This window comes from Octopus bimaculoides, chromosome 2 (genome assembly GCF_046866305.1).
Source record: "Octopus bimaculoides isolate indiv1 chromosome 2, ASM4686630v1, whole genome shotgun sequence".
NCBI lineage: Eukaryota > Metazoa > Mollusca > Cephalopoda > Octopoda > Octopodidae > Octopus > Octopus bimaculoides.
This window is the reverse complement of record NC_142929.1, coordinates 157,018,110-157,044,339: the sequence shown is the minus strand read 5'-3', so window position 1 is coordinate 157,044,339 and position 26,230 is coordinate 157,018,110. Positions and strand designations below refer to the sequence as shown.

Sequence of the window (26,230 nt, the reverse complement as noted above, 5' to 3'; positions counted from 1 at the left end):
GCTCCCGTGCCGGTGGCACGTAAAAAGCACCATTCAAGCATGATCATTGCCAACATCACCTTACTTACACATGTACTGGTGGCATGTGAAAAACAACATTTGAGCATGTTTGTTGCCAGTGCCGCCAGACTGGCTCCTGTGCAGGTAGCATGTAAAAAACACCTTTGGAGCATGGTCGTTGCCAGAACTGCCCGACTGGTCCTCGTGTCGATGGCACGTAAAAGCACCCACTACATTCTCAGTGGTTGGCATTAGGAAGGGCATCTAGCTGTAGAAACTTTGCCAGATCAGATTGGAGCCTGGTGCAGCCTTCTGGCTCACCAGTCCTCAGTCAAACCGTCCAACTCATGCCAGCATGGAAAGCAGACTTTAAACGACGATGATGATGATATATATATATATATATATATATATATATATATATATATATATATAACATTGGAGGTGGAGAGAAGAATTGGTAGAGCTTGGAGAAAATACTTCGTAATATTTAGTTTATGTCTCTCTACATTACAAATTCAATGCCCAACCAGATCCACTCTACCTTTGCATCTTTCTTAAGTTGGATATACTTGACTATAATCAACGCTGAGAAGGGGTTACCCTGATATGGCCACAGGTTCAGTGATAGAAAGCTGTAAAATATGGAATTACAATTACATTGTGAATAAACCATTATATATCACAGAAAGCTGCTAAATTCACTTCAAATTTATTTCATGAGATGTCAAAGTTTTCATCACATAACAGCAGAACTCACGAAATAAATTTAAAGTGAATTTAACAGCCTTGTGTATAATTAAATGACTCTTCCATGTTGTAGCTGCTTGAATTTCTATGCATGGTCCCAGATCGAGTTACTTGCCAGTCAAATACTACTCTGAATAAATAATAATCGTACTACGACGAAATACCCAAGATGCAGATAAGATAGAGATTTTTTATTTATTTACGGCCTCAAACATCTCAATACCCTGCGCTTTAGTTTTGCCCCCTATTATTTATCTTGTTTCTCTCCATGAAATTCAATTGAATTCAGTTGTCTTAAATTCATGCTTATTCATTTTCTAAGCTTCCTAAATTCATGCTACGTTATATTCTAATCACCCAGAATTCATTGCTCTTTTAAAAAATTACGATTTATGCATTGTTGTCTCTCAAATATTTAAAATCTACAATTAAGAGCCCTATCTACTCTATTCAAAAATTCTTATCGCTCCTTAAAATTATGGCTTTTAAGTGTTGATTTCTCAGCCCAAGAATTACAGCGTGATGTGCTGCTTGACTGGTCCCCCCCCCTCTCTCTCTCTCTCTCTCTTTATATATATATATGATGATGATGATGATGATCTTTTCTCCTGCCATGCCTCTGTCTACCCCTCCATCCTCTCTCTCCCCTTCGTAGTTTTTCCTTAAGGTCTTCAGGTTCTGGCTATATATAAATGAGAAACCCATTCTAAATTATCTCGCTGACGTACTACGACGAAATACCCAAGATGCAGATAAGATAGAGATTTTTTATTTATTTACGGCCTCAAACATCTCAATACCCTGCGCTTTAGTTTTGCCCCCTATTATTTATCTTGTTTCTCTCCATGAAATTCAATTGAATTCAGTTGTCTTAAATTCATGCTTATTCATTTTCTAAGCTTCCTAAATTCATGCTACGTTATATTCTAATCACCCAGAATTCATTGCTCTTTTAAAAAATTACGATTTATGCATTGTTGTCTCTCAAATATTTAAAATCTACAATTAAGAGCCCTATCTACTCGCTGGCGGTAACCCGCCCTCCCACCCCCTCCACCGGAAGTTCATTCCTCTGTCATCCCACCCCCTCCACCGGAAGTTCATTCCTCTGTCATCCCACCCCCTCCACCGGAAGTTCATTCCTCTGTCATCCCACCCCCTCCACCGGAAGTTCATTCCTCTGTCATCCCACCCCTCCACCGGAAGTTCATTCCTCTGTCATCCCACCCCCTCCACCGGAAGTTCATTCCTCTGTCATCCCACCCCCTCCACCGGAAGTTCATTCCTCTGCCATCCCACCCCCTCCACCGGAAGTTCATTTCTCTGTCATCCCGCCCCTCCACCGGAAGTTCATTCCTCTGTCATCCCTCCACCGGAAGTTCATTCCTCTGTCATCCCACCCCCTCCACCGGAAGTTCATTCCTCTGTCATCCCACCCCTCCACCGGAAGTTCATTCCTCTGTCATCCCACCCCTCCACCGGAAGTTCATTCCTCTGTCATCCCACCCCCTCCACCGGAAGTCCATTCCTCTGTCATCCCACCCCCTCCACCGGAAGTTCATTCCTCTGCCATCCCACCCCTCCACCGGAAGTTCATTTCTCTGTCATCCCGCCCCCTCCACCGGAAGTTCATTCCTCTGTCATCCCACCCCCTCCACCGGAAGTTCATTCCTCTGTCATCCCACCCCCTCCACCGGAAGTTCATTCCTCTGTCATCCCACCCCCTCCACCGGAAGTTCATTCCTCTGTCATCCCGCCCCCTCCACCGGAAGTTCATCCCTCTGTCATCCTGTCAACCTCGGCTGTCTCCCGGAACCCATCTAGTGGCCTTGGCCATCCTCTCCCCTACCTTTGGGTAGCGCATTAAGGTTGAGAAATGTTTGCAGGTTGTAGGTACTGTTTTGCTTATGAATTCTTCCAATTGCAAGTTTTCTTTTCAGGTACACGACACTGCTTTTCCCCTTCCCAGGCTACAGGCCCACACCCCCAACACCCATACTGTTAGGATTGGCACTCTCAACGTGGGCACGCTGAAAGGTAGATCTGGTGAAATTGTTGAGATGCTTGAACGGAGATGCGTAGATATGTGCTGCATCCAGGAAGTAAGATGGAGAGGAGGTTCTGCAAGGTTCCTCACAGGCAAAGAACACAGGTACAAGATTTTCTGGGCAGGGAACACTGACGGGGTCGGGGGCGTAGGAATACTTCTAGCGGAGAAATGGGTGGATAAGGTAATCGAGGTCGTTAGAGTAAGTGACAGAGTACTTAAGATCAGACTAGTGCTTCATCATAGATTAGCTACTGTCATCTCAGCCTATGCACCTCAACCTGGGCTACCAGATGGTCTGAAAGACCAATTCTATGACACCCTCTTGCAAACTACCTCGTCGACGAGTGACAGGGACCTTCTCTTTGTGGCTGGAGACTTCAACGGTCATGTCGGACGTCGTGCTGGGGACTTCCATGGCATACATGGAGGCTATGGCTTCGGTTCCCGCAACGAGGAGGGAACCAGACTGCTGGAGTTCTGTGATGCAACCAATCTTATGGTCTGCAATACCAACTTCAGGAAACCTGCCAGTCACCTAGTCACCTACCGCTCCGGCAGACACTCTAGCCAAATCGACTACATCCTCGCCAGAAATAGGGAAAGAGGGCGGCTTATAAATGCCAAAACCTACCCTGGCGAAGAATGTACCCCACAACATAGATTAGTAGTTAGCGACTTTGGGATCAAGGCAAAATGGGTGCCCAGAATTAGACAGGCTTGGAGAAGAAGGGTGTGGAAGCTTAAAGACCCTGCAAACGGACAGAGACTTAGAGACAAGTTACTTGAAGCATTTAACGAAATAGAAGGGGATATAGCATCATACAACGTGGAAGACAATTGGAGATTTCTGCGGGACAACCTGTTGAAAGCCACCGACCAGATTTGTGGGTGGTGTAAGGTCCCCTCCCAACCCAGAGTAACGTGGTGGTGGAACAAGGAGGTAGACAGGGCTATTAGACAAAAGAAACAAGCTTGGAAGGACTGGAAGAACGGTGGTAGCAGGGAATTGTACCAATGTGCCAGAAGGGAGGCTAGGCGACAGGTTTATTTAGCCAGAGGGGAAGCAGATAAGGAAAGATTTGCCAATGTTCTGCGCCGTGAGGACCAAAGACTCGAGGTATTTCGTGTTGCAAGACAGTGTAGGAGAGAGAATAGTGATGTTGTAGGAGAGAAATGTGTTCGCATGGATGATGGTACGCTTGCATTAAATGAGGATGCAAAGAAAGAGGTCTGGAGATGCCACTACGATAGATTGCTTAATAAAGAGAATGAATGGGAGAAAGAGAGCCTGCCTTATGTCGACCCAATAGAGGGACCAGCTATCCGAGTTGATAGTACCAGGGTAGATAAAGCAATTAAGAGTATGAAGACCGGGAAAGCCCCCGGCCCATCAGGAATCACTGCAGAGATGCTCAAAATATCTGGCAGTGTTGGCTATAGCCTAGTCACCCGTATTACGAACCAGGTGATACACGAAGGAGTCATACCCTATGACTGGTGTAGCAGCATCATAGTCAACTGCTACAAAGGTAAAGGGGACGCTTTAGATACAAATAATTACAGAGGCATCAAGCTGTTAGATCAGGTTATGAAAGTTACAGAGAGGGTCATAGCCCAACTAATTAGGGAGCGAATCAATTTAGATGAGATGCAGTTTGGGTTCGTGCCAGGTAAAAGCACTACTGATGCCTTATTTCTAGTGAGACAGTTGCAAGAGAAATACCTAGCCAAGGATAAACCTCTGTACCTGGCTTTCGTTGACATGGAGAAAGCCTTTGACAGGGTCCCCCGATCCCTTATCTGGTGGTCAATGAGGAAACTTGGGATAGAAGAATGGCTAGTGAGAGCTGTGCGAGCCATGTACAGAGATGCGGCCAGTAAGGTGAGGGTTGGAAATGAGTACAGCAATGAATTCCGGGTAGAGGTAGGGGTCCACCAAGGCTCCGTCCTCAGCCCCCTATTATTTACCATAGTCCTCCAGGCAATCACAGAGGAGTTCAAGACAGGTTGCCCCTGGGAGCTCCTCTATGCTGATGACCTTGCCCTAATTGCGGAGTCACTATCAGAACTAGAGGAGAAGTTTCAGGTGTGGAAGCAAGGTCTAGAATTGAAGGGCCTTAGAGTCAACCTAGCTAAAACCAAAATCCTAATAAGTAGGAAGGTAGATAAAACACAAACCCCTTCAGGTAGATGGCCCTGCTCAGTATGTAGAAAAGGAGTAGGTAGTAACTCTATAAGATGTACCCGGTGCAAGCTATGGACACATAAGAGGTGCAGCAACATCAAAGGCAGGTTAACTAGCAAGTTAGTTTTTGTTTGTGGCAGATGTTCAGGTGCAATAAAGACTGCAAACAAACAGGAAACAACTTCTATCTCATTCCAGGGTGAAAAACTAGAGGTAGTCGATAGCTTCCGCTATCTGAGCGACCAAGTTAGTAGTGGGGGTGGGTGCGCTGAAAGTGTAGCTGCTAGAATAAGAATAGCCTGGGCAAAGTTTAGAGAGCTCTTACCCCTGCTGGCGACAAAGGGACTCTCACTCAGAGTAAAAGGCAGACTGTATGACGCATGCGTACGAACAACCATGCTACATGGCAGTGAAACATGGGCTGTAACTGCTGAGGACATACGTAAGCTCGCAAGGAATGAAGCCAGTATGCTCCGTTGGATGTGTAATGTCAATGTGAATACCCGTCAGAGTGTAAGTATCTTGAGAGAAAAGCTGAACATTAGAAGCATCAGTTGTGGCGTGCAAGAGAGACGATTGCGCTGGTATGGACATGTGGTGAGAATGGAGGAGGATAGCTGCGTGAAAAAGTGCCACACCCTAACAGTTGAGGGAACCCGTGGAAGAGGTAGGCCCAGGAAGACCTGGGCTGAGGTGGTGAGGCAAGACCTTCGTACATTGGGCCTCACCGAGGCGATGACTACGGACCGAGACCTTTGGAAATGGGCTGTGCGTGAGAAGACCCGGCAAGCCAAGTAAGATCGTTGCCAGTGCCCCTGGACTGGTTCTTGTGCGGGTGGCACATGAGATGCACCATTCTGAGCGTGGCCGTTGCCAGTACCGCCTGACTGGCTCCTGTAGGATTTTCGAGCGAGATCGTTGCCAGTGCCCCTGGACTGGCTTGTGCGGGTGGCACATAAAAGACACCATTTCGAGCGTGGCCGTTTTCGTGCGGGTGACACGTAAAAGCACCCACTACACTCTGAGTGGTTGGCGTTAGGAAGGGCATCCAGCTGTAGAAACTCTGCCAAATCAGACTGGAGCCTGGTGTTGCCATCCGGTTTCACCAGTCCTCGGTCAAATCGTCCAACCCATGCTAGCATGGAAAGCGGACGTTAAACGATGATGATGATGATGATGATGATTTTGTATATATTTCAAACGCTGTGTAAAATCCATATAGAAAGCTCCATTATCATCAGCTATATAAGCATTGGATCTCTTTTCTATTTGTAGGGTGCAGTAGCAAATGAAGTTGAAACAGAACAAATTGTCCATGATGCTTCAGTAACATTCCTGAATTCTGCTTGTGTTTCGTCTTTTGTGCAACTCCGAGGTTCCATACCTTTGTTCTGGTCTCAAGATATTTCAAAAATGGTTCCCAAGCCTCAAATTGTTGGTAAGTTCTGTAAACACATATGTATATGTTTTTAAGGCAATTATATTTTATTTCTTACTTTCTTTATCAATATCTAACTTTGGAATGATGGTAAATTGGTAGTGTCTGTAGAGTAATGGATAAAATTCCTTGTAATATTTAATTACAGCACTTTATGTTATGAGTTCAAGTCATGTCAAAATTTACAAACCTTACATTCTTATGGCTTAGATAAAATACATACCTGTCAAATGCTGATTACTGACTGTAGCCTTTCTCATTTGATGGTTTTAGAACTGAGTTTTGTCAACATCCTAAATTTAAATCCTGTCGGTAAAGAACTTTGCATTTCATCTCTAAGGTATTCATAAAATAAGTATTAATCATGGCTAGTTGAAGGGACTATACTCTCTATTCTAGAAGAAGAATAATGTTACGTAGAGTGCTAGCAGCTTTCATATATTTCAAAAAGTCTTTTCCGTGCATTTTTCACTGGTATCAGTACAGTGTGAAGGTGTATGGCCTTGTGGTTAGGGTGTTAGGCTCACAAGCATAATATTGTAGGTTCAGTTCCTGGACCAGGTGGCACATTGAGAAAATCGCTTCACATTATGTTGCACCAATTCCTTCTGCTGAAAATGAAAGTACCACTCCAGTACTGGTACAACCCTCTCTCCCTCTTGCTTCACATTCTAGTTGTTCTGCTGGGTTAAGGGTGGGAGAGCCAGAAAAGTGTTAATGTCTGCTTGTGACTACACAGGCAACAAAACTGATTAATGAAAGCATGGTACAAGTTACCAAGTCAGACTTGCTCTTGAATGACAGCAGTGCTTACCTTTTTACTGGTACAGTATTTTCATCTTTGATTGGTTTGATGGATTGGAAGGATATGTGTTCATGGCCTTTGCAGGCCTTCCAAGGCTGGTGAGCTTGATGTTGTTAAAATTCCGTTTGAACATTTGCAGACCAATAGTAGCGGGAAGAAAAAAAATAGAAAGGAATTCCTGTGAAGTGACATTATCTGAAGGAAAGGACGGGTATAGTTGTTTGAGTGGTGGAAACAGTATGGGTAATGGGAGGAAGAGAGAGAAATAAGGTGGGAGTGTCTGAGTGGAGATGGCATGAAACCAGTCAACTTTGAGTAGCAGAGGTCATTATAGTAGTATCAGAAAAGGCAGAGAGAAGACAGCACCTCTGTGGGTCCAAGTTAGTGTATGTTAGTGACCAGCTTTATGTTAGTCACAGTTTTTGAGATGCAGTTTTTATGTATTTGAGTATTTCCCAATACTGAACTGTTGCAGTTTCAGTTCTTTTTGCCAGAAATTCAGCTGTGAAGCTGGTGTGTTGCACCTATATTTTATCCAGATGGCCTGAGGGTAGTAAGCAAGCTGTTGTAGGGTATGAACTTATGACTTAGTGGCCAATAATACAATATTCTAACCTCGTGGCCTGTGGCTGCTGCTGCTGCTGTCACCACCACCACCACCACCACCACCACCACCACCCTCTTCATCCTCTATCTCATCGTCATCATAGTATCATTACACCCATTTTTCTAAGCCGATAAGGGTGGGACATTAAAAAAAAAAAAAGTAATTTTAACATTAGTTGTTTTTTTTCTAGGAAAACGTATTTGTGTTGATTTATTCTGTTTGTAAGGACATGTATATTCTTGAAGTCATTGTGTAATTAGAAGTGGATGTTAAGCACCAAGTGCTGATTTGAAATCATCATATCTTCATAACCCAAGGTACAAATAAAACCTTATTTTACCAATAAGCTAAAATGGTAGTACAGTAGTACCCCAGTTTTCGAACTACTCTGGTCAGGAATAAATCGTGCTTTATATATATATATATATATATATATCATCATCATCATCGTTTAAAGTCTGCTTTCCATGCTAGCATGGGTTGGATGATTCAACTGAGGACTGGTGAAACTTGATGGCTACACCAGGCTCCAATCTGATTTGGCAGAGTTTCTACAGCTGGATGCCCTTCCTAACGCCAACCACTCCGAGAGTGTAGTGGGTGCTTTTACGTGCCACCGGCACGAAGGCCAGTCAGGCGGTACTGGCAACGGCCACGCTCAAAATGGTGTATTTTATGTGCCACCCGCACAAGAGCCAGTCCAGGGGCACTGGCAACGATCTCGCTCGAAAGTCCTTACACATGCCGCGGGCACAAGTGCCAGAAAGGCGACGCTGGGCACAGGTGCCATCACGATTTCGCTTATATATATATATATATATATATATATATATATATATATATAAAGCACTATTTATGATCAGAGGTGTTTGTAAACCGAAGTACTACTGTATTAAATGAATATGAGAAAGACAGGAGATAAAGCATGATTTATTCATAATCAGAGTTGTTTGAAAACCGAGGTAATACTGTATTACTTAATGATTTACTTCTCTCTCCTACCTTTCAGTCGATCAAGCAGACCCTTATGCTTTTGTTGCTGGTCAACATTTCAATGATGTTATAAAGCGATTTGGAGCTCCTATTATTGTTCTTAACTTGGTGAAGGTGAGCGTTCTGTAGCATTCAAATTTATACTCATTATTTCTTGTAATAGTTGTTTATTGCATTTTAAAGGGTTTTGTTTTTTATACGTGTCCCAACATGATCACATACATTTGTTAGAACCAATAAAAAAGTAATCCAATTAATTAAATTTAACTCTTTTGTTACCAACCCACTCAAGACTGTCTCTGATTGTACGATACATACTTCCTGTTTTAAAGTGATTTAAATTAAATGCTTCCATATAAATTTTGTGACAGTTTATGTTCTAAAAATCCACTCAGTAAGGACAGTTATTTTATTAAATTCTTCAGCATTTTCAAAAATTATTGAAACAAAGGCTGTGTGTGTCAACATATATAGTACTCTTTTGTCTCATTTGTTGTCTGATTTCCTATGCTGTGTTTGATTACTCAGAGAGAATTTATACAATGACATAATCTTTATGGTCGTTTTTATTTTTATATTTATTTTAAAGTTTTTAATGGCTTAGTGAAAAGAAGAAGGACAGTACCTATGATCCCTTTTGTTAAGAGCCTTGGAAAATGAAGGGAGGTGGCAGCAAGTTGTCTCACATAAACCAAATGCTTGCAATTGAGTGGAGTCCTCTTCAGGCTCCTATGGGACAAGTGATGGTGTTAAATCAGGTGATGGATTAAGTCCGCCACCTAAAAATGGGAATCATTCTCTGACAGATTTCCATAGAGTTTCCATTTGTCATAGTTCACTCACAAGGCTTTGGTTGACCCAAGACTATGGCAAATGACACTTATCTAAAGTATCCTGTTGTGGGATTGAACCCCAAATTCCATAATTGCAAAGCAAACTTCTTAACTACAGAGCTATTCTTGACATACGTACTTTTTTACTGTCTGTTGGACTGAAAGCTTTAGGAATTACAATGCGGGTTGCACATTGTTGATGAAGTCACAATAAGATTGAAATAAGATTTTGCTGTTGTTTCTAGCATGTCAAGCAACCATATAAAAGCTAAGGCCTTTAATGGAGAAATATTCACCTATATGCCAGCATGGAAGGCGGATGTTAAACGATGATGATGATTATTCCATCACTCATGTTTTGTTTTTCCACACTCATTTGACTTGCTTGAAATAACACCCAAATTTTCCTCGAACTACACTTTACCATCTTAAGAAAAAAGATGCGTGTCAAAAATAATATACTCTTAGATACATCATGCCTCAAAATAGTAAAAGACAGGATGATCACTGTTAGAATGCCTTTCATCATAGATCAGTTGCATTAGAGTTGACTTTGGGTTAGACAACCAGACTACCGATTACAACTTCTGCTACTTCTCTCATTACATTTTAGTCTGTTAAGTACTTCTACTGTGTTCTTTATCATGCTTCAGTTTTTGAGTGTTTTCTATTTTCAGCGTCGAGAGAAACGGCGCCATGAAAGTATATTGACCAAAGAATTTATAAGTGCTATTGAGTATCTCAACCAGTTCTTAGCCTATTCACACAACATACAGTACATTGGTTTTGATATGGCAGGTGTTAGTAAGAAGTAAGTGAGAATCATTAAAATTTACTTTATTGCTTGTGATATCCATATATATAAGAAACAATAATGCAATATAATTGTGGTGTAATATAATGGTAAATGTATGGCAGTCTAGTGTAGTAAGTTTGGTGTTGATTAGACCTTAGACAATTCTGATCAAGCAGACACATGATCAAAAACTTTCAAACTAGTTTTTTTTTTTATTCAGATGTGGTGTGCGTCTAGGGCCACATTATCTTACATGTGTGTCCTTCCTTTAATCTTTTAGCATTTAAACCATCCAAAGCCAGCCCAAATATTCTACCTGTTTAATGTTTAAACTGGCCAGATCTGGCCTCTCATACTTGCCCAACAATGTCATTCTAAAGATAAACAACCACATCAAAATCTCAGAGCTATGAGGTAATGCATGATTAATTCCTAAAAATATGGATGAATAAGCCTTACATTTGACAAAATAATCTGAATGATAACATTCTTGCAAAACAAATTAAAAACAAAGAGGACGACTATAAACTCCATCACTGAAGTTGCAGAGAAGTCCACTAGGTGGCTTTGTATAAAGAAGGCAGATCAGTGGTTTGCTACTGCAGTGATGCAAGATGGGACTTGATTAAGTCCAGCCGAGTCAACTGGGCGAGGGGGTCAGCAGGATATACCTTAAAATTGTATATATATATATATATATATGTATAAAACACACACATGAGTGGGTACTGAAGAGTTCCTGGTTTTGGGTAAAAGAAAATACTAGAGGATCAGTTGATTATGTTTCTATCCCATATATTCCCCTCTCAGATTCACACACTTATTGCAGTCATCCTTCAGTTTTTCTAAGCCCTGTAAAAAAACTTGAAAGGTTGGGCTTTCAACCAGGCCTTTCACAATTCTCTTAAAGCCAGAAACTTTTCAGCACACCCTTGTGTGTGTAAATATATATATATATATATATATATATATATATATATATATATATATATATATATATATATATATATATCATCATCATCGTCATCGTTTAATGTCTGCTTTCCATGTTGGCATGGGTTGGACAGTTTGACTGAGGACTGGTGAGCCAGGAGGCCACACCAGGCTCCAATTTGATCTGGCAAAGTTTCTACAGCTGGATGCCCTTCCTAATGCCAACCACTCCGAGAGTGTAGTGGGTGCTTTTACATGCCACCGGCACGAGGACCAGTCAGGTGGTACTGGCAACGGATGAGCTCAAAATGTATTTTTTATGTGCCCCCTGTACTGGAGCCAGTTCAGCGGCACTGGCAATGATCATGCTTGAATGTTGTTTTTCATGTGCCAGTAAGGCGGCACTGGTAACAATCATGCTCAAACGGTGCTTTTTACGTGCCATCGGCACGGGAGCCAGTCAGCAGCCCTGACAATGATCATGCTTGGATGGTGTCTATATATATATATATGTATATATATATATATATATATATATATATATATATATATATATATATATATATATTGTTTGTATGTGTCTGTGAACACATGTGTAAAATGAATAATATAGGGGGACTTGTAAATTGTTTAAATTTCCTCATTTTGCTTTTAATTTCAGGAAAGATTGCAGTGTTATGGATCGTTTGGGCAAAATTGCAAAAAGCTGCATCAAACGTACAGGGTTTTATTTTCACTCCCCTTCTAATGTTCATGACGAATTATGGATGTCTGAACCGTAAGTTGACATGTTTTTCATGTTTAGTGGTGATGGTCGTGGTGGTGGTGGGGAAACCAGAATTGAGGATATTTTTGTAGCTTTGGAATAGGAACATAAATCTGTCTGAATTTTTTCACTAATTATATTTATGATAGAGAAAATTTTGGAAATAAGTAGGCAGAGGTGGGGAAATAAGATGGATTCTTGATTCTACCTCTACAAACAAAAGGAGCCTCTATATGGTTGCTGAACAGGAGCCATATCCTTTTCAAATATCGGGTTGTCTGGAAAGTTCATGCCGTTTTATAGTAGCTTACCTTTCGACTTATTTGCCATGAAACCACCTCAATTCTGCGAAAAGGGTATTTTCAAGTTAAAGGAAAAATAGAGACGCATTGTGCAACAAAATGGTTCATATTTGGTTGATTAAAAATGTAATGGCAAGTATTTATTGACCTTTTTCTTTCCTTTAAAAATTGGCACAAACTTTCTGGACAACCCAATAGAAGTTCTAGAAGAATGTATATTGGGGTGCAAAGATTGTTAAGTTCTTGGTAGTGTAAGTATGGTAAAAGAAATTGAAACAAATGGGATAAGTTTGTTGTTGTTTAGTTTCAGATCAATTCCCTTAAAAAATGGGAAGGATATGTTGGACAGTTCACTCCTAGATGACTGAAATAAAAAAGATATAATGATCATGGTTGGAATGCTTTTGATTATATTTCCTCTGTCAAGACTGACCTAGGGCTAAACAGCAATACAGCTAAAGCTATCGCCCATCCTGAAAAGTGCTGTGCATTTCTTCTTCTTTTTTATATGACTCAACCAAAAGATTAAAATCAGCAGCAGTGACTTTTCTGTTGGGTTTCTGTGCCTTGTAGAAGAGAGGAAGATCTTATCTTCAGACTGGAGATTTTAGTGTTAATGTCTGAAACAATAAACTCCATTAAAAGATACTCAAGGGTTAAGTGGGACGTTTTAAACTCAGTAGCAGATTTGGTCTAACATTTCCCATGAACAGGTACAGTCCATTTGATGAGCTTTTGCACATTTCCATTGACTCAGTATCATTCACAACAGTTGGGTTGAGCTGAGGCTGTTATAAAAATCACTTTCCTATGATACTGTATAGGGGGATTGAACCTGCTATCATGTGATTGTGAAGCAAATATCTGAATCACACAGTGTCCATTTTCTTTCACTGCTATGTCTACTATGTTACTTACTTCTCTATATGGTTGTTTAATCAGCTAGAAATAACAGCTAAATCTCCCTCAAATTGCATTCTACTATTTTAAATAAGATAATGTAGTTCTACATACACAGTTATTACCCCAAAAATATGATTGTCACAACTGTAATGTCTTTCATCATAAGTCTACTCAGTCAACAAGTTCATTCATTTCATCTGATTTTCCTTCTGCCATACTTAATATGTATCATTCTCTACATCTGTATAATGCACTTACCAGTCCTGCCATCCGAGAATTACAACTCCATCCCCCTAGAACTTTCATCCAATCTAGGTTTCTTGTTTTATATTAATAATCCTAATTTGACATGTATAAGGAGAAGACAGAGATGTTATAGGATTATTTCTTACACTTGACACTGAATAATATGTATGAAAAAAAAAAAAACCTATTTATATAATGGTGTCCCAGCATGGCCTCAGCTGAATGGCTGAAACTACACTCCTTAAAATAATGTTTTTAGAACAGCTAAAGCACCATTTTACTATAACAAGCATGTCTATTCCCAAATTTTCTTTTCCTCAGCTCAAATTTTTGTGATTTTGTGGTCTTCTTTCTCATCTCTTTGCTTAATCCTTTTGATGTCATTCTACTTGAGATTTTTTTCTGTTCCCATGATACAAAACTGTTTTAAAAAATTTATATTAAAATTACAACTGGTTTAAAAAGCTACAGGGCTGGAGATGCAATTTATTTTCAAGGCTCATCAATCTTAAATAAGATCTTCCACATCATTGAGGTTATAGAAAGTTTTAACAACAGAAACATTTTTCTTTATCCAAACCTTTATTCCATTCTATTTTTTAGATTTTTGTTGTGATTTTGTTTTGTCTTACATATATGCGATATTATATACTCTTTCTCAGTATGTCATGGCTTTCAGGGAAATTGATAACATAAATTAAATAATAATTTTGTGTAAGAAACTTTCGTTATGATATATTCTGTGAATAATGACAAAGTTACTGGAGGTGCAATGGCCCACTGGTTAGGGCAGTGGACTCACAGTCATAGGATCGCGGTTTCGATTCCCAGACCGGGCGTTGTGAGTGTTTACTGAGCGAAAACACCTAAACTCCACGAGGCTCTGGCAGGGGATGGTGGCGAATCCTGCTGTACTCTTTCACCACAACTTTCTCTCACTCTTACTTCCTGTTTCTGTTGTGCCTGTAATTTAAAGGGCCAGACTTGTCACACTCTGTGTCACGCTGAATATCCCCGAGAGCTACGTTAAGGGTACACGTGTCTGTGGAGTGCTCAGCCACTTGCACGTTAATTTCATGAGCAGGCTGTTCTGTTGATCGGATCAACTGGAACCCTCAACGTCGTAAGCGATGGAGTGCCAACAACAACACTGTACTAAATCCCTCTAAGTTTTTGATTATTTTGAAAATTAATTGAAACATCTGGATTTTGTATTTCATTAGAAGTATACTCAGGAAGGGGTTTTAAAAAGCATATGAAACAAATAAGTGTTTACTTTTAGTGATAAAAATGATTCTTGTCCTTAAGGCTTTTCTGTTTTGTCATATTGTCTTCAGACTTAAAGGAATTCGAGGAGTAAAGACCGAATATGGAAAAAAGCAAACTGGAGTAGTGAGAACAAACTGTGTTGATTGCCTTGATCGCACAAACACAGCACAGTTTGCTGTTGGCAAATGTGCTTTGGGATATCAGGTAACTACTATTTCTAAGTAAACAATTGTATTATTTCTGAGTTGTGTGTGTTCGGCTTGTGACCTGATCTGATTTGCTGAAACTGTGACAATCCTGATTTACTGTAGGGGTGGGGGTCAGTAAAATAAGTACTTGTTAAATATTGCAACTTATTGACTACATGCCTCCCTCTGAAAATGTATTGCTTTGTGTCTAATTATGTTAGAATTTATTATTATTATTGTGTTTTGGCTTTGCTTTAATTTATACAAGTTGCACTCAAATCCCAGCCAGAGATGTGAAGGGACAACAAGGTTTTACATCTAAAGATGCTAACAGGTGAGGTACTGTGAAATTGAAAATGCTGATTTCTATGAGAGAAAAGAAAAAAATCAGTGCAATATATCAATACTTCAATGCATCCTTTCAGATCATTTTTCCTTAGCCACCTCCAGGTGTTGGTCTTGTCTTTACCTTTTACATTTTTTTTCAGTTGTATGCTATGGGAGTTAATTCTAGCCCCAATTTAGAATATGATACAGACTGTGTAAGGTAAGAACATTTTTTTATTATTTCCTGTTGTATCATTCTCTTTGTCATTGTTGTCCTGTTCTCACCGCTGCCACCAATGTCTTTATCATCATCATCATCAGTTTATCTTTGCTTTTACAATGCTTGCATGGATTGGACAAGTCTCACAGTACCTCACAGCTTGTTGGTCCTTTGTCATGCAGTAACAGAGAAAAATTGCCAACTTTGTTGTATTGTTGTGAAGCACTGAACTTCCTTAAAAGCCCCTTGGGGTTTAGGAGACATTGGTTTGATTTATGACGAAGGGAAATGACCAGTCCTCCTCCTCCTCCTCCTCCTCCTCCTCCTCCTCCTCCTCCTCCTCCTCCTCCTCCTCCTCCTCCTCGTCATCATCGTCATCATCATTGTTTAACGTCCACTTTCCATGCTGGCATGGGTTGGATGGTTTGACTGATGACTGGCAAGCCAGGAAGCTGCACCAGGCTCCAATCTGATCTGGCAAGATTTCTACAGCTGGATGCCCTTCCTAATGCCAACCACTCTGAGAGTGTATTGGGTGCTTTTCACATGCCACCGGCATGGGAGCCAGTCAGGTGGCACTGGCATCGACCACACTTGCATGGTGCTTTTTTACGTGTCACCACTGGTCATCACTGGTATCTGACCATTATGTACCCCACACCTGTTCACTCTTAATTTCCTGAGTATTCAAAAATTACCTGCTAGCAAGATCATTATTACTTCTCTTTTGCAAATTCCATTATGTCTAATTATGCTTAGACAGCTTCAAACCACAACAGACATAATTACATTAACCCATTGCTTGGTTTAACACTAAAATATATGTGTCCATTATGCTTTAAATCTGTAAGGTCTTTCATTGAAGTATAGAAATCTCGATACTTTGATATACTATTTCCTACTGCAGTAACCTATAAGTCATTATTTCTTCCTCCATTTCAATTCACCAGTCTTTGAGGTTCTGTGATGATCATAGTCACTATTCTTCTTCTTTTCATAAAGCCATAAAAAAAAATATTATTAATAATTTGCCTTTTATTCAAGAACCAAAGCATTTAATTTTTAAAACCATTTTTATTTCATAGGAAAGTTCAGTTATTTTAGTTGCTATGAGGAGTGTATTAACTAATGTTTTGGTGCTTGCTCTTTGTCTGTAAATGAAAGTCAGAGAAAAAGTGGTGTGGTGAGACAAAGAGCAAATCCAGAAACATATTCTACATTCTGCGCAGCAAGTAGACTCAGCAATCTCTCTTATAGACTAATTATTGCTGTCACAGAAAATCACCAATTTCCTTGGATTCCAGATGTTTTACTTTGCATTTATTTTATTGTATTCTGTTTACTTCTTTTAGAATGTTGGAAAAACTATATGAAGACCAAGGAAACACATTAGCCCTTCAATACGGTGGCTCTCAGCTGGTACACAGAATCAAAGGTTACCGCAAAATTGCCACCTGGACATATAACTCTCGAGATTTGGTTCAGACCATATCTCGTTACTATAGCAATGCATTCTCTGGTAAGTTACTGAGCCTGTATCTTTGAGTGAAAGTAAAAAGATAAATGAAGGAACATCTCTAAAGCATCAGATTCCTCCTTACTACATGGTATAAAAATAAAGGTGAATGAGTCTCTGTCAGTTTCAATGATGAGATTTTGGTTAACTTAATTCCCTGCTCATTGAATTAGCATGTAAGTATCTGAGTATTCCACACGCACACACAAGCATGTATATCCTTAACATTTGTTTCAGACAGAATCAACATGGCATTGCATTGTGTGTGAATTATAAGTTCAGTTCATCTGGTGGCTTTCCACTCAATTTGTGTATATATCCTGTTTCATTCAAGAAGCTTGGGTCAGCTCAAGTTAATGATAAAAGATACTTGCTGAAGATGATATACAATGGGATTAAACCTGAGATCTTGTGATTGCAAAGCAAACTTTTTTATCTTCTGGTCATGCTGTGTTCACCACATGACATACAAACTTGCCCAAATTCACATACTTCTGTGTATAATTTTTGTTGTCACAAACCAGCAACACCTTCCTCTGAATCTGTTTCCTTTTCACCTGTTTCAATTATTAAACTTATCTTGTTAATGAATTATCATTTCTCCTTCTTCAACAAATTCTTTTCTTGACTCTTATTATATGCTGGTATTTCTTGTAACCAGATGCCGAGAAGCAGCAATCAATTAATTTATTTCTTGGAGTTTACAGTCCAAACTCTAGAACACCAAATTTATGGGAACTCTCAACTGATTACTATCTTCACAACCCTGACTGTTTTGGAAAGAAGTTGCTTTCAAGAAAGAGGTAAAATGCTTAACTACATTTGTTTACGGTCTTATATAACAAAAAAAAAAAAAATCCCTGCTTACTCTGTTTTAACATAGCTTTTCATCACTATCATCACTTTGCATCTATTTTTTCCATGCTGGAAGGGCTGGTTGATATTTTTTTGCATTGTTTTTATGGTTGGATACCCTTCCTATTGCCAACCCCTTTACAGTATGGGTTATCTGCATTTTATTGTGTTACCAGCTGTAGAGAGATCATTTGTAACTGGTGTAAATGCCCCCCACCCCTTTACTCTGAATCACTTTTTATGGAATCCATGTCTCCTCTGTATGAGCCCAAATGGGCAGAGCCATTTTGTATACTGACTTTGTTCAGTCTCCAGCATTTTAGATGGGTCACCTTCCACTATGGTTGAAAATACATGTCTCCTGTACAGGAAGTAGGTTTAGTTTTGTAAACTTTAATATGAAATTGGCTGAACAATACCCCAATAGTTCATTCTCTTTATCATGCTCATGTGCGGGCGACACATGAAATCTTCCGAGCGGGATCGTTGCCGGTGCCCCTCGGCTGTCTCTTGTGCGGGTGACACATGAGGTTTTTCGAGCGAGATCGTTGCCAGTGCCCCTGGACTGGCTCTTGTGCTGGTGACACATGAAATTTCTTCGAGCGGGATCGTTGCTGGTGCCCCTGGGCTGGCTCTTGTGCGGGTGACACATGAGGTTTCTCGAGCGAGATGAGCGTGGCCTTTGCCAGTACCGCCTGACTGGCCTTCGTGTGGGTGACACGTAAAAGCACCCACTACACTCTCTGAGTGGTTGGCTTTGGGAAGGGCATCCGGCTGTGGAAACACTGTCAAATCAGATTGGAGCCTGGTGTAGCCATCTGGTTTCACCAGTCCCCAGTCAAATCGTCCAACCCATGCTAGCATGGAAAGCGGACGTTAAACGATGACGACAATACGTACAGACATATATATATATATATATATATATATATATACCGCCTGACTGGCCTTTGTAGGGTTTTCGAGCGAGATCGTTGCCAGTGCCCCTGGACTGGCTCTTGTGCGGGTGGCACATTAAAGACACCATTTCGAGCGGGTGACACGTAAAAGCACCCACTACACTCTCTGAGTGGTTGGCGTTAGGAAGGGCATCCAGCTGTAGAAACACTGCCAAATTAGATTGGAGCCTGGTGTTGCCATCCGGTTTCACCAGTCCTCAGTCAAATCGTCCAACCCATGCTAGCATGGAAGGCGGACGTTAAACGATGATGATGAAACACGTATTCTTCTGCATATTTACATACACATAAACACTTCCTCACAGAACTGTGCACAGTTCTCATATTTTAAAGCTAAAAATAATAATAAAATGATGTGTTTTATTCACAAGTCTCCTTAATATCAACCATTTCACCTGAAAGCTGTGTAGCTAAATGTAAAACAACCTTTCTTTGCTTCCCTGAGCGTCTTTTAATACTTTGCATTTACTACATCCTTGTATTGTTGTTTTCTTCTTGTGTTTTTTTTTTCATTTTATTTTGTATTACCTAACCTATTACTTTTTAATGGTTTGGTTTCGAGTTGTACTCATGCTCTGGTGTTGTTCCTTGTAGCCTTCAAAGGTCCACTGAGGGTGGTGTGTCTTTAGCTTGAACATTTCTAAATATTTGTCTGCAGGAAACATATTGGTGGGAAAGGAATTCTTGAAAGGTGATATAGGGAAAAAGGTTAGCGTGGCACCATGAGACACAATTAGAGACAAGGTTAGCACCATGAGACCTAGTCAGGGTGACAGAGGAGCTCTCCAACTTGCTAGTTCAGAGGAGCAGAGGATGATGTAGTTGTAGGGTTAGAACAAAGAGGGAGATGATGAACAGTGTCTGTGGGCCAAAGATCATAATATTAGTTTAACTATGCGTTTCCTTTTATATTATAATTTACTAAATCTAACCTTTATCTTACTTTCAGCTACTGTCAGTGGTGGGATCCCAATGTGCCATACCATCTACCTTTACCACTAGATGAAGGTAAGTCAGCAGCTTGGAGAAATTTATTTAAAATTTTTGTTTTAGTTTTTGAAACCAAACAAATTCATTGAACAGTAACTTTACATTGTTAGATTATTTTTACTATTTTACATCAACCGTTTTTTATCATGCTGATGAAACTATTTTGTTTTTGTGCATAATTAGTACTACATTATTCAATGTGTGCACAATAAGAAGTTTTGCTGCTATATCTAGCAAGTTGAATGACTATGTCAAAGCTCTGTTGTTGACATGTAGGTAGTTGGTTGCATAACTTGATGCTATCTACATATCCAATGCTAAACACACATACACAAACATATCATCATAATTTTTATGCCTGCTTTTTCCATACTGGTATGGATTGGATGAGATTTCTTGGGTCAGTATTGTATGAGTTTTGCCACTGGAATTAGCAAATAGAACCCAAGAGCTGGGACATAAACCAATATCACTGTACTCTAGTGGTGTCAATATGAGGCTATTTGAAGACTAACACACATGCACGTATATGCGTGTGTGTGTGTGTGTGTGTGTGTGTAGTATATATATATATATATATATATATATATATATGTATATTATAGGTGGATATATGCTTTAGTACAGTTCATCTTCATCATCATCATCATCGTCCGTTTCCCATGCTGGCATGGGTTGGACGGTTTGACTGGGGTCTGGCAAGCCAGGAGGCTGCGCCAGGTTCCAATCTGGTCTGGCAGTGTTTCTACAGCTGGATGCCCTTCCTAATGCCAACCACTCTGAGAGTGTAGTGGGTGCTTTTTATGTGCCACTGGCATAGGAGCCAGATGGGGTGAGGGGGCTGGCATTGACCACATTCGGATGGTGCTTTGTACATGCCACTGAAATTTCATTCTCATGTTGTTGGGTCAACTGAAGTTTATGTTGGAAGATACTTGCCCAAGGTGGATTTGAACCCAAAACCATGTAGTAGTTGTAAAGTGAATCTCTTCACTACACAACCATACCTGCATGCTACATCATATATATGTCAGGCTCTGTGCAGCTTCTGTTTACCAAATTCTATTCACAAAGTATTGGTTAACTTGAAGCTCAAGTAGAAACATTTGCTCAAAGCACCATGCAGTAAAGTCAAACTTAGAACCATGTGGTTGTGAAACAAACTCTTTAATCATACAGCTATACCTATGCTGATGTCTTGTTAGTTTTAATTAAGCTAAGCCTCAGGTTTAGCCTAATTAACATTCATCTGGGAACTAAAATTCTTTCAGAGTTGGTACGATGAGTCAGCCAAGAGGAGCAATGCTCATCCATACACTTCTTTTTGTTACAGAGGAAAAAGGATTAAACGACCAATTGCATGTTTCTGTGAACAGAAGAACAGATGAGTGTGTGGATGAATTTGCAGAACATTATCATCCTTATGAATTGACATCATTGGAAGAGCTATTTGCTTTTACACTCACCCATTCCATAAGGTAAGGAACAATTTCGTAGGGTAAGGTAGGTGGATGAACTTTGCAGTGTTTCATCGTTGTGTTCTTGATGTTGTTTTACTCCAAATCCACTCTATCTAGCAGACTTATGATCAAAGATGTTCCCAGCCTTGACCTTCCATCTTTTATTCAGACATCATCCAATATATTTTTCCTTGTTGTTGTTTAATCCCTTTCCCACTTCACAAACTTGTTTATTTAGATCTAGCAGACCCGTGTTCCTCAAAGACATTCCCAAACATTACCATTTATCCTGTCTTTTATTCAGAGACATAGTGTTTCTAGGACTACTTTATCCATTAATGGTTGTTTTGTTAGAGCTTCAAAGTATATCAGCATCTTTTCATCATGATCTCTTTGATGAATGGCACCACTCCCACCACCATCGCCACCTTAAATACTATGTAACCATCACTGCCCCTTCCCCTCAAAACATCACCACTAACCTATCTTGTATTTGTTTCTGTCATTTTGCACCCAGGCTGACTCTGCTTTTCACCATTACAAGATTGTGAAAATAATATATATAACTTTTGTTTTTAAGCTAAAACTTCATAAATTACAAGTACTAGTTTCTGGTTCCTAATTCTTTGAGGATTACCAACATTAAACCTAGCAGTTGTAACTTATGAAGTTTCAGCTTTAAATTAAAAAAAAACATAACCCCAAAACTATAAACTCTTGTTCTTATAGTTAGTACTTTTTGAAATCTAGTTTGTAAACATGAGTTTACCTAAATGAATATTATTACAGATATTATTGTTTCATAAGAATTTAGAAACTTAAAAAAACAAATATTTACATACTATTATTTACAGCTTTATCAAATTTGAATTCCACTGTAGTCCATATGTGTGTCATCATCATCATCATCATTGTTTAACGTCTGCTTTCCTTGCTAGCATGGGTTGGACGATTTGACTGAGGACTGGTGAACCAGATGGCTACACCAGGCTCCAATCTGATTTGGCAGAGTTTCTACAGCTGGATGCCCTTCCTAACACCAACCACTCCGAGAGTGTAGTGGGTGCTTTTACGTGCCACCGGCACGAAGGCCAGTCAGGCAGTACTGGCAACGGCCACGCTCAAAATGGTGTATTTTATGTGCCACCTGCACAGGAGCCAGTCCAGCAGCACTGGCAACGATCTCGCTGTGTGTTTAATGATTATATAATGATTTAACTTCCTGATGTCTAATTGTCTATGTGGTTGCTTCAATCTCTTGTATTTCATTTACTCAAGGAATGTGATGCCTAAACATGCCACAGATTACAGCCCATTTTCCATTCGTGTCAACCCAGAGCGACCAATTGATGACCAGAGGTAAGGAATTTATTGTTTTTTTTTATGTAGGAAGCTTAATAGATAGAACAGCAGATGTGCACTATTAATATAACATGATTATCATTACTTTGATGACCAATATTTTATGATTTACTGAAGAAGTGACCCTTTTGCAGGGTCTCTGAGATTAAAAGGGGCAATTTGTTTAAGAAGGAAATCATACAAAGATTGAGTAATCCTGACACTGGATATCTGGTATGAATGTTTCTGACAGAGTGGACCAAAGGGCACACAAAGATCAGGTGGTGGTATTAAATTGGACAACGTACTAAGTCTACCACATGTACTAGGTACAGTTCCTCTGATGGTCTTTTGCACACTCTATTCATGCAATTGTGTTGGAAAGGCTTGGGTTGATCTGAGTCTATGGCAGAAGACCCAAGATGCTGCATAGTGGGATCAAACTTAGAAATACATGACTGTAAAGCAAATATCTTAAGCATATGCGATGTCAGCGCTTGTGCTGATGATAATCATGATCATTATGATAATGGTGGTGATGATGACAATGACTTCCTGCCTTGACTTGAGTCATTAAGTCCTGATGGGGTCGTAACATATAACATATCTTAGGCATCTAAATTTGATAGGACCCATCCCTCTCTGAAAGAGACAGAAAGGGAGAGAAGAAGAAGAATGTTTATCATCAACCTGATTAAAACTATTTTTAAAAATGTAATATATCATCATCATCGTCATCATTTAACATCTGTTTTACATGCTGGCATGGGTTGGGCGGCTTGACTGAGGTCTGGGAAGCCAGTGACTGCACCAGGCTCCAATCTGATCTGGCTATATTTCTACAGCTGGATGTCCTTCCTAATGCTGACCACTCCGAGGGTGTAGTGGGTGCCTTTTACGTGCCACCGGCACAGGAGCCAGTCAGGCGGCCTGGCATCGATCACGTTTGGATGGTTCCTTTTATGTGCCACTGGCATGGGAGCCAGTCAGAGGGCACTGGCATTGATCATGTTCAGATGATGCATTTTACGTACCACCGGAACGAGAGCCAGTCGGGGGGGGGGGGGACTGGCCAATGCTATGATTTTGGTTTTATTTGACTTAAAATGTAATATATGTTTCAAAATAATAAAGATGACTGATGATGCTGTGTTCTTCTATTCTTTTTCCAGTCTTGAAGCATCAATAAGTAACAAAAGTGAACCTGCAAATGCTTCCAATCTCATTGGGAGTGGGAGTGGAGGAGGAGGAGGTAACAGTGGAGGCAGTGAAGCAGGTAGTCGTGTTGGAGGAGGAGGAGGTGAAGACAGTCTTAGTAGTAGTGAGAGTGATGAAGTGGATGGTGATGTTGACTTCTCTGATGATTCCAACTCTGATAATTCAACAATAGAAAACAAACAGATTTCTTTTAAGGTAAACCATACCTGTTTCCTTCTTTGTTGCTTTTTTATCTTTGATTCTTTCTCTGATGAACAGCTGAAGTTTTACACTGTTGTTTCTTGGAAGAATGGAGTGTATGGTAGGGAGATTCAGGATATCTTTATCTTTTACTTGTTTCAGTCATTAGACTGTGGCCATGCTGGAGCACCACCTTGAAGACCCCAGTACTTACTTTTTTTTTTAAAGCCTGGTACTTATCTATTGGTTTCTTTTGCTGAACTGCTAGGTTATAGGGGCATAAACACACCAACACCAGTTGTCAAGCAGTGGTTGGGGACAAACACAAACACAAATATATATATGACGGGCTTCTTTCACTTTCTGTCTACCAAATCCACTCACATGGCTTTGGTTGGCTCAAGACTATATTAGAAGACACTTGCCCAAGGTGTCATGCAGTGGGACTGAACCTGGAACCATGTGGTTGGGAGGCAAGCTTCTTACCATACAGCTATGCCTGCACCTAGTGAATTATTTTTTTAGATAGCTTCATCAGAAGGAAAAAGGCAGTACCCTTTATGGCTGATCGGAGATGTTATCAGACTGGATTCGTAACCCATAAGCTCTTCTGTGCAGTTCCCATCTATGAAATTATTCTCACAGGACTTTGGTTGATCAGAAGATATGATAGGAGACACTTGTTCAGATTGCTATACAGTGAAATCAAAATCTGAGTCTCCATATTTGGTAGATGGAAACTGAAAAGATCCTGTCATCATTATCATCATTTTAACATCTATTTTGCCATGTTTGCATAAAGTTTCTGAACCTTGTTGTGAGACAAATTTCTTCACCATAGAATCATGCCCCGTCACACATACATGTATATATAATTACAGCAGTAAACTAAATATATAAGTAATCACAACAGTAATAATAATTATGAATTATCTCTTTGGTATGTCATTAAATATAAAATATATTTTTCTTTCTTGTATTTTTATTTTTACTTTTAGTCTTCAGTTGGATATTTCTTCAATTACTTCTGACTTCATTTTAATAGCTTAGCCAGAGAAAGATTCTCTTTAGGGCTTCCATTGCAGACAGGATAAAGGGAATCGCTTATCTTTATACTGGAGACTTGACCTCAATGCTTTCCATGTAACTAAATTTGTTAAAGTGAGTGATGGATTAAAACTCCTTGTGTTATCTTCTAATATAGTTTTCTTGGATGTTTTCTTTTTAGGATGTTTTCCCAACTACAAAGCAGGTTTATGATTTTAACATCAACCAGCCTTCAAAACAAGGATTGTGTATCTATGAAAGGTATGTAAAAAACTGCATCCAGAGAAAGGTCACTTGACCAGTTGGAATTCAATCACTAATAGATATGCTCTAGCATGCTGTCTCTTCTGATTTTTTTTCTTTTGCTACTATAATGACCTCTGTTTCTTGGAATTGGCTGATTTTATACCCTTACCGCTGGGTATTTCTGTTCTATTCATCTTTCCACTCATAGTGTTTCCATCCCCATGACCCCACACTGACCATTATTACCAGTCCTTTCTTCCCTTGAAATCCTTGGTCACTAGTCTTGGAGGGTCTACAATTCATGGGCAATGTGTGTTCTTCCAAACACAAAGAAAACAAAAACTGAAATTGGTTGAAATTTTATGGTTTTTCTTTACTTGGACCTTTCTTTTCTAAATAGGTATGCCCAGTTTGGAGATAGCTGGTATAAACCACCGTCAATTCAAGACAAAAATACCAGAAAGATAACCGATCAATTGTAAGTAGTATCCCTTATTTCTAATTACAATCTTTTTATCTTTTCCTATTACTATCATCATTATTTTACACTCTTTAGTCCATGTTTGAAAGGTCTTCTCCAGCATCTCTCTCCACTTGCTGCAATCATTTGCCATCTCCTTCTTGGGAATGATTATCCTGAGACCAATTTTTCCGTATCTTTTGCAAGCTCCTTTCAATCTATTCTTCTTGTTTGTAATGTTTATTATTCCTGCACATCACACAAAGTCTGCTTTTTCTGTTAACCTTCTTGTGGTTCTGCTGTGCCTCTTGTATGTCCATAGCTTTCACTAGGTTTACCAATATGGA

The 26,230-nt window shown here is 39.8% G+C and overlaps 1 protein-coding gene across 1 annotated transcript in view; it reads left to right on the top strand.

Annotated features, from left to right (window-relative positions):
• The window catches only part of LOC106877055 (polyphosphoinositide phosphatase), a 38,813-nt gene that overhangs the window by 11,196 nt on the left and 1,387 nt on the right, over positions 1-26,230 (top strand). The window contains exons 9-22 of the mRNA XM_052965678.2: positions 6,261-6,423; positions 8,845-8,942; positions 10,339-10,472; positions 12,052-12,168; positions 14,945-15,080; positions 15,553-15,611; positions 16,964-17,130; positions 17,789-17,930; positions 19,891-19,949; positions 21,265-21,409; positions 22,670-22,750; positions 23,905-24,145; positions 25,359-25,438; positions 25,824-25,901. Of these exons, the coding sequence (XP_052821638.1) occupies positions 6,261-6,423; positions 8,845-8,942; positions 10,339-10,472; positions 12,052-12,168; positions 14,945-15,080; positions 15,553-15,611; positions 16,964-17,130; positions 17,789-17,930; positions 19,891-19,949; positions 21,265-21,409; positions 22,670-22,750; positions 23,905-24,145; positions 25,359-25,438; positions 25,824-25,901 (1,700 nt within the window). The remainder of the gene's footprint in view (positions 1-6,260; positions 6,424-8,844; positions 8,943-10,338; positions 10,473-12,051; positions 12,169-14,944; positions 15,081-15,552; positions 15,612-16,963; positions 17,131-17,788; positions 17,931-19,890; positions 19,950-21,264; positions 21,410-22,669; positions 22,751-23,904; positions 24,146-25,358; positions 25,439-25,823; positions 25,902-26,230) is intronic.